Source organism: Pocillopora verrucosa, chromosome 12 (assembly GCF_036669915.1).
Source record: "Pocillopora verrucosa isolate sample1 chromosome 12, ASM3666991v2, whole genome shotgun sequence".
NCBI classification, from domain to species: Eukaryota; Metazoa; Cnidaria; class Anthozoa; order Scleractinia; family Pocilloporidae; genus Pocillopora; species Pocillopora verrucosa.
The window spans coordinates 2,859,810-2,869,019 of record NC_089323.1 but is presented as its reverse complement, the minus strand read 5'-3'; the positions used below and the strand labels follow the sequence as shown (position 1 = coordinate 2,869,019).

The following is a 9,210-nucleotide window of genomic DNA, read 5'->3' as shown; positions in this document are numbered from 1 at the left end:
ACCAATAACTTTCGTTCTCGTTGAAAATGGCGGACGGCGATTTGAAAGATGAGTGGTAGTGACATTCCATATCGGCGAGTCCTGAGATCTTTTCTGCGATGATTCACTTGTAGATAAGTACGTACCGAATTCACGTTTTGTGGCATTTTGGATGTTGATCAAAAGTAATTTCTTGTCGTTGTGGTTGGTAATAGTGGAAACGAAACAATCGTTCTCTAATTTACTTTTTAATAGCAAAAGTCGCGATGGAGAACTTTCTCGAATTTCTTCTGGGTATGACGACGACCTCGATGAGGTCAGAGAAGAAGACCACGTTGAAGATGAAGATGACTTGGAGGTAAGCTGTCTAGCAGAGATATTTGGCCATTATTTTCAGAATAAGTTAATTTAGTGGATCTACTATAATTTTGACAACGCACGTGTAATTTCGGTTACATGTGAGTCAAACAACACTTACTGATTATCAGAATCAAGTAGGTGGAAATTTTTAGTTTGATATAGTAACGATACTCTCAGAGAGGGTATTAATGATCTTTGTCCAGACAATGTAGAATGAGGTCCCAGTTTGAAGGCACTTACATTTCTTTCAAACTCAGAAAACCATCGTGTCCAGAATGTGTCATGACCAATCATAAGTGTGATCAGGATATGTAAGCAAAATTAAATACTAGAGCACAAACTAATCAGCGTTGACTGCGTGAGGTTGAGATTTTTCACACCTGACTGATGGCTGGCTGCCATGTTTCTTCGATACATCAAATTTAAAAAGTAATATTTGTGAAGTTCATGGTTTTCTGAGTTTCCCAGTAATCAAGCTATTTTACTTTCCTATTGTGTTTTTTTTTTCAGCCAACAGAAGACACTGAGAATATTGACATTTTACCCACAGCAGGTATGGTTTACAATAATTTTTAAACAGTTTTCTATAAAATCTCAGCTAAATAAGGCAATCATTGAGAACAAAACCAAAAACTCCAGAAGTCGTGGCCACTTGGCCTCAAAGAGTTAAACATGTTAATTCTAAGACAAATAATGAGAAAATGTTTTTTGCATTGCATTTTATTCATGTAGGGAAGGGTTACATGACCCTTCAAAGTTGCTACTACAACCTTATAAGTTAACATCTAACTGTGTCAGGCTGAGGAACATTTAATAACAGTTTCTGGACATTTTAATCGCTTAAATATAATTTTAACTCACACTTTTTTATTTCAATTTGCAGAAGAGTATTAGGAAGGAGAGCACTACAGTCAAGGTACTTGACCCTTTAACTCCCAGATTATGATTAATATGATTAATATGTAACTTCTCCCAGTAATAGCCATACATTATTCAGTAAACATGTCAGGAGAATATTCAAACTCATTAGGTACAAGATATTGCCTTGATTGAACACAGAAGTCTTGTAACCAATTTACAAGGAAATGTATTGCAGCTAGATGGGAGAATTAACAATCAGATCTTGGGAGTTAAAGGGTTAGTTAACCCAACAAACAAAGATTGTTAAAGCCCAATGATAAGAGTTGAGATCTTGAGCTATACCTTTGTTACAGTCCATTTCAGTCCATTCTGGCAAGTTCATTATTTTAGAAACTCATTTTGCTCTGTTATGTTTTGATAACCAGTATGGGTGCCCCTGCTGTGGTGGAACTTGAAGGTCAGACAGATCCTCTACAGATAGCCATGAAAGAATGAAAGTGAGAATTTTAATGAGGTTATTTTTTTTTTCTTCAATGGAGTATTTAAGCCAAAACTTACAGCGTAAGTAGTACGATAGCCAGTACCAAGTAGTCTCAGCAATGTGATCCAAAGAGAGTGTTTAATTATCTGTACTTAGATCTCTATTTTGTGATAGTGGATGTGTGCTTAGCTAGAATAAGCTACCACATAGTAATCAAGGGTTACTTATCTATAGTGGGCAGCATAGCCAATGGGATTGCAGCATTTGTGATATAACACATTCAGATTTATAATAACATTCATTAGACTTCACTATATGACAAATGAGCCTGGAAAAATAATTGGAGGAGCACATCAATCACAGAAGTTCCAAGCCTCTTAACCCTTAAACTTCCAAAACTGATTTACTCTTAACTTCTCATTGTGTGACAAACAGGGTATGAGAATATTCAAACTAATCAGGTAGAAGTTGTTGTCTTGATCTAACACCAAATTCTTGTAACTTGTTAACAAGGAAATGTCTGGCAGCTAGAGAAGGGAATTAACAATCTCATTACCTGTTTGCTGGATAATGTATGAATATTATAGGGAGAAGTTACCTGTTCATCACTTCTGGGAGTTAAAAGGTCAACAAAATATTTTCCTTAAATTGCAGTTAATAAAAGGAAGGTTACATAAACTGTTAATCATATCTTGATAACCAAATATAGAACTATTGTGCAATATTTGTCATAATTCCAAATATAGGAATTTTGAATTGGATACCTTTTTTTTTCCACAAACCATTTTTAAAAAAGTGCATTTTCTAGAAAAAAATAGCAACCAGTCTCCTAATCAAGGGCAGGTAACCCCCCCTGCCCCCCTTACAGCAAATTATTGAACTTTCCTTTCCTATTCATACTCTGGCCTTATTCATGGCCTTATTAATTTTTGCTGCAATTTTCACTTTTGTATAGATTCTTCAGGAAGCTCTGCCTGTAACCTCTGTGTGCCCAGCTTTGCCCAAAGTGGACCATATTGTACGTGCAGGAAATCATTTGTAGTAGAAAACAAGGTCAGAAGATGTGAAAGACCTCAATTTCTCCCTTAAAGAGGACATCATTCCACCAGGTTTTAACCAAGCGGAAGTGAAAGTAAAGAAGCGATGCCACCTAATTTTTGCTACAGAACAACAACTGAGTCAGCTAGCTGCAACAAAAATTTGGTACATTGACAGAAATGACAAGATAATTAAAGACCCTTTCACCAACTTGTATCAATTAGTGCGTTTGTTACATCTGTGGTGTCTGCAAAACAAGTACCATTAGCATTTGTGTTAATGTCCTCAAAGAAAAAGAGAGATTACAAGAAGGTTAGTTTACATATGACTCTCTTTTACTGCTCAGTCGAATCTTTTTTAAAGGAAAATAATGGTTAGAGCACTCTTCAAGTGAAATTTCTAATATCAAAACCAAAGTTATCTTGACAGCCAATCAAAACAAAGGAAAATGTGCTCATTTAAAAACCAAAAAAAAGTCCCTTTTTGAATGTATTATTATTCCTTTATCTATCAGATTTTGAGAGGGATCATCCATCGTCTACCTGGGGAATGGCTTCATGTGGAATTTGTTACAGCAGATTTTGACAAGGCATTGTGGGGAGCACATCAGTCTGTTGTCCCACATGTAAAGCTGCAGGGATGTCCTCTTGACTGGACCCAGTTGGTGTGGAAAAAGGTAAATGGAATTTGTCAAGTTAAGTTTCATGCACATGTATCATCATCTGAGCTCCCTGAACCAGCAGAATAATTATTAAAGTTAAAGGCGATCAAGCTCTTTGACCAACCCTCTCTTTCCTTATCAGCCACCCTGACATGCCCCTACTCTTTCACTCTTACATGTACCCTTCCCTATCATCTGGGACAAGTTTGTCTTGTAAAGGAATGTTTTTTTGGAGAAAACAATTGATACTATCTTCCTCTGGTTGTCAAAACATTAGTTACTGTCAGTCTTTTTCATGAAAACTCTCACCTGGACAATTAGGCCATATTAGCAATATGCAATTTGCTAACAGCAGCATCCAAATGATTACTAGGATTGGCCAACCTCAGGGGCAAGTTCATGCATGGTTTATCTTTGTAATAGGGCAAGGTGCTCAGTCCAAACAAGCTTCACATTTGTTATTTTTTAAGTCATATGTTTACAAACCTTTTTAATTAGAGATAGGAGTCATTCTCTCCATCAATGCATAGACTAAAAATTTTTTGGCTCATATTTTTCTCAGATGCAAGATCTTGGTCTACAAGCACTGTGCATTGAGGATAATGGTATGCACAGGTACATTAGAAAACTGCTTGCATTACCCTTACTGCCTGGCAAAGACATTTCCACTCAGTTCCAGCAACTAAAACTACAGGCAACCGCAGAGACACTTCAGGAACTAATAAAATACATTGAGGATACATGGGGGTTGGTCTGTTTATTGTCAGCCAATAAGAACAGTATGTAATAGTAAGATGTACTACCATTGTTAATGTTGTAAGCACTGTTTGTGATGAGTATCATAATTCTAGTATGCAAGGTTGTAAGTGTTTCTTCATTGTTGCAAGGAGTGTGAGTGTCATATTGTATTGCCTAATTCGAGTATGACAGCAGTGTAATATGGAAAGAGGGGAAAATTCTCTTACTTAAGATAGTCACAGATTATCTAAACAAATTGCTCCCTTGTTTGGCTCGTTACACTGTGTTTTCTCTACCCTGACACGTGATACACAACAAGCCTAAACATTTGCTGCAGGGAACATCCAAGAATGTGTTTTTATTTCTACCCTGCGAGGCCAGCGCACTTGACGAGCGCAAGATACGCGCGCGAAGAATAGCACCCCCTTTCTCGCGCGTGTGTGCCAGTGTCAAGCTGGTGTCATTCACACGACAGGTTGGCAGGGTACTATCCTCCCCATGAAGAGAGGAGCTTGGCAACGAGGTTGTCACTCGCGTGCAATACAGCGCGTGCTACGTAGTTAAGTTGTTCCTGCATTAGTCATTTTTCTAAATAGCGGGCATGATTATCCTTTTTTTTTTTCGGAACGTATATTAGCCTTCTTAACCTCGCTTTTAAGTGAAATTGTATTGATTTTAAACATTTTATCGAGGCCAGAAATTGAAAATTAAAGAATAACAACTGGGCCTGGCTGTTACAGCGAAAGCAAGACGTTATCTTCTCAACAAGGACTTCAACATTGATTTTATTACAGGATAACAGGTTGAAACAAAAACAAAAACAAAAACAAAAGAAACAAATAAAAGAGTTTAGTAGGTTAAAAATATTAAAAACCAATGAGGTACAAATAAACTGAAACAGGAAAATACATAGGTTAGGGGAGCGGTGTGGAGCAGTGGCGAGTGAGCGCTCGCCTCCCACAGCTGTGGCTGGGGTTCGACTCCTGGACCTAACATCACATGTGTGTTGAGTTTTTGGTGGGTCCTTGTCCTTGCTCCGAGGTTTTTTCTCCGAGTCCTCCAGTTTTCCCTCCTCCAACATTCTAAATTCCAATTCGACCTGGGAACAACGGTCAAGATTAGCTACCTCCTAGAAAGTCCACTGCTAAATTCCAGTCTTCTTCTCATCATCATCATCCTCATTGTTATTATTATTATTATTATTATTATTATTATTATTATTTTAAAAAACTAGGGTTGACTATAGCTTCATTGTAAAAACCTCTATAGTAGACAACTGCACTTAGCGCGACCTTTAGAGAATCTGACTGAAAAAGTGACTATGTTAAGAAGAAACTGGGTCCCAATACGAGAGGACTGCATAATTACGTGCAGTACGAAAGTGTGTGAAAGTGAAGGTGTAACTAACGAAAAACGATGACAAACTGAACAGAAAACAACGAGGAAGTATAAGAAAAGAATAGAAAAGAAAAATAAATAGTTGTAAAACTAATTAAAAGACGCTTAGATCTTGCACTGGTAGTTATGAGAGAGGCCTCTGGTTAACGAGATTTGTGTTTATTAACATTTCTTAGGCGATGCTGTTGTTTTTGGAAAGCCTATTTGGAAGTACTGGTTGACTTTTCTAGAACCTTGATCACTTCAAACGATGATTTAACGAGGGGCGAAAATTGCTTTGGGAGCATCGTTCTGTTTTGCTTCAGCTATCATTTTCCTGGTTCATGAAATGCAAACTGCTGATCGTAAGAGGCTCAGAGAAGGTGTGATCAGAGATTTAGAACGACAAGAGAAAAAGAGGAGAAACCTCGAAGAGTTAGAACAACAGATCGAACTAACAAAGAAGTTACAAGAACAGAGAGAAAAGTCATCTTTAATTTCCTCATGAAGAGAACTTCACAGAACTTTATGAAGACCATAACTCAATTGTCTTGTGGATTTAATAAACATATTAGAGTGTAAATATATATACCCAAATGCGGGTCGAACCAGAAACGTGCGTGGTGTGAAGCGTGAAAAGAAAGAATTGTTCCTACTCTATCGCGTGTTTTGCTTACTTCTGCTTGCTTGAAAGAGACAAAACAAAAAACAGACTAGATAACTCAAAAAACGCTCGCTCAAGATGTAAGTTTACAGACTAATTGTTATTTCTGTCACGAATAAGTTAAAAAATTTTGAAGAGCATTGTCCAGGTGGCCATGTTTATTTCAAAACGGAAGTTGAACAATACAGACAATACGTTTAGATTAAAAGGGAAATTTCCCTTGCTAAAGTGCGTTTGACCTGTGAACATCATGCTACATTTCTCTAGAACAATGAATTTTTCAGAGGCATTTAGCATATTAAGGATTTAAAATTTTCATATAGTGTGAAAACAAGTCCTAACACGTCAACCAATCTCACTCAATCTCCGGATAAATTTCGAGTTACAGTCTTGCAGTTCGTCCAGTAATCATAAGATAATCAATTTGTGCGTCTGCCATCATGATATTTCTCGCTCTAACTTGAATTTCGAGGTAGGTGAATAACAGTTTTTTCAACTACACCTTTTGTAATTCCTTAAGAGAAAGTACGCATTCATTTGCGTGGAAAGACGAACAATTGCGTTAGGTTACATTCATTAGCGACAAAAAACGATCATTTGCGCGTAAATCAGGTTCAATAACGATTTCTGCCTTTTAATCAGCATTCCATAACAATTTTGGGCATTCTTATGCGTCAATCGTCATACAAAAGGGAAAAATATACTTTCATTTGCGCTAACCTTCAAGTCATTAACGCCACCTTGGATGCCAATAGATAATATACAAGCATCAATTCATAATGCAGAAACCATTCATTAATATTTTTACCACACTGTTTGCAATCCAACAGCATTCCTGGACGACATTACTGTGAATGGGACAATAATTAAAGGGCTTGTGCGAACAATTCAGTGGTTTTTGCACTCAATATGCAAGTATCGATTTTCGATTGAAAACCTGTTTTACCTGACTTTTCGATGTCAGTTCATTCGCTTAGTGAACGTCTTCTGGTCGCTGGCAAAATGCTGCAAAGAAGCCAGACACCACTTGAACACAATCGTACTATCAATGGGCAAAAAATTGGCCAAAGAGGACTCGCTAGGCGCTAAGGTTGAATATTTCTAACTTTAAATGCAGCTATCAACCGGAAAATACAAAAAAAAGGTTCGTGTCATAAGTACTTTAAAGGGTAACTGAAAGCAAATTCCCCCTTTTTTGGTCCCTATAAATTCCTCTTAGATTAAATAATCCTAAATGAGCAAATAAACGATATATTGTGCAAAACCAAATTTTTTACTGATTTTTTTTTGACGCTTAATCAACGGCCATTTTGAAAACGTACCGATCAAGGTCGCGTGATATGATACGTCACACTTGTGTGAGCAGTGAAAGGGTCATGTTAAGACCTGAAGGTAACAATTTGGCCCTCGATGTCCAGCTGTTACCGAACGGAAAAAGTAAAGATTTTATTCCATTTTGGTACCAGCCACCATTTAGAGACTGAAATTCAAGGTGAAGAATAAAATACTCTTCTCTAAAAAGGTTGAATTATCGAAACGCGACGGATCGCGTATCTGTTTTCAGAGCCACAGATAAATTGCATGCCATGCCAAACAGCTTTAAAAAAAATGATATTATTTTTTCCTCTTGACCATTATCGAGTCTGTTTCTTAAAGAAACATTTTTTAGTCCAAGCCGAAAAGCATTTAACTTAAGATTTTGTCCGGTGTATGTCACTGTGACCTCAAGCCCAACGGTTCTGGATTGAGCGTGACGTAATCGCAAAGTGTCGTTACGAATTTCGGGAGGTTTTGATCTGGTTTCGTGAACGAAACTCTTCTTCCACGTTCCGGAAATGTACAAGATCAATTCTTTCTCTATCTTTTTTTAACGGAGACTAGTGAATAGCTCAAAGAAAGGCTTCTTGTTCTTGAAACTTTTTGTTAATTTTTCCAACGCGTCTCGTCTTTAGCTGAGACTTCTTCAGGGACGATTACAACGTACATTAAACAGCATATGTGGCACATACGTGTCCCTAAGAATGACTTCCAATGGAAGTGAATTATAACAGAAACGTGCTGCAAACCGACGTTACAAGAAGCGTCTCGTCATGAGCGCCATACTCGAGCGCTGTTTCGCATTTGCGACCGAAAAATATGATGAAATAAATCTTGTCTGCAAGGTTACTTGTTTCAAAAAAGTACCGTTGTTAGCTTAGTGAACATTAAATTACTCACGCTCGCTTAACGAAAATAAAACAAGCCAACAGCCTGGGAGAGGAAACCATTAAGGCACATGTCATGAGACTGCCCAGGACCCACGGTATAAAACGCAGTGTCTTGGTTAAAAAACGTTCGTCAAATTCAATACAAGAAAACTCAGAACCGATACAAACGCGTTGAAAAAAGGATAATGTGGAAAAGTCCTCTAACAAAATTAATCTGTCTAATGCTATTAGTCAAAGGTGGCCACAGACCTTTTCAGATTATATTAAAACCAGGCTTTCAATTTGCTGTTCTGGACGTAAGATTGAGGAGAATAATTGTTATTTCTGTCAATACTAAGTTAGGAAGTTTTGAAGAGCAGAGTGTTTTTTCAGTTGTCTGATTTTTTTTTTACATCTTTCAAGCAAACGCTAGGTGAGCGCTATGGACGAAAAAGAAGTCGTTCCTGCTCTTTCGCGTGTTTTGAAGAGCATTGTACGGGGTGGCCATGTTTGTTTCAAAACGGAAATTGAAAAATACTGAGTGTATCGACCAGATTAAAAGGGGAATAACCCTTGTTAAGGTGTGTTTGACCTGTAAAAATCACGCCACATTTCTCGAGAACAGTGAACTCCTCATTACAAGGGCATTTAGCATATCAGGAGTTTAAAATTTCCGTCTGGTATGAATAACAAGACCTAACACAACCACTTTCCGGATAAATTTCGAGTTGCAGTCTCTCAGCTCGTCCTATAATCATTAAGATAATCAGTTTGTGCGTCTGCCATCATGATATTTCTCGCTCTAACTTGAATTTCGAGGTAGGTGACTAACAGTTTTTTTCAACTACACCTTTTGTTGTTCATT

At 37.4% G+C, this 9,210-nt stretch overlaps 1 protein-coding gene across 3 annotated transcripts in view; it reads left to right on the top strand.

The window, feature by feature from the left end:
- LOC131787460 (DNA-directed RNA polymerases I, II, and III subunit RPABC2-like) overlaps positions 1 to 5,842 on the top strand; it is a 135,802-nt gene extending 129,960 nt beyond the window's left edge. The window contains exons 1-9 of one of the 3 annotated variants that reach the window (XM_066159832.1): positions 4 to 117; positions 235 to 337; positions 850 to 892; positions 1,223 to 1,255; positions 1,626 to 1,697; positions 2,637 to 3,031; positions 3,234 to 3,395; positions 3,943 to 4,159; positions 5,693 to 5,842. In XM_066159832.1, coding sequence (XP_066015929.1) covers positions 2,999 to 3,031; positions 3,234 to 3,395; positions 3,943 to 4,159; positions 5,693 to 5,754 — 474 coding nt within the window. In that variant the 5' untranslated portion in view covers positions 4 to 117; positions 235 to 337; positions 850 to 892; ... (1 more) ...; positions 1,626 to 1,697; positions 2,637 to 2,998 and the 3' untranslated portion in view covers positions 5,755 to 5,842. Of the gene's footprint in view, positions 1 to 3; positions 118 to 234; positions 338 to 849; positions 893 to 1,222; positions 1,256 to 1,625; positions 1,715 to 2,636; positions 3,032 to 3,233; positions 3,396 to 3,942; positions 4,170 to 5,692 lie in introns of those variants that run through there. The other 2 variants (XM_066159833.1, XM_066159835.1) reach the window with 2 other exon arrangements.
- The last annotated feature ends 3,368 nt before the right edge of the window (positions 5,843 to 9,210 follow it).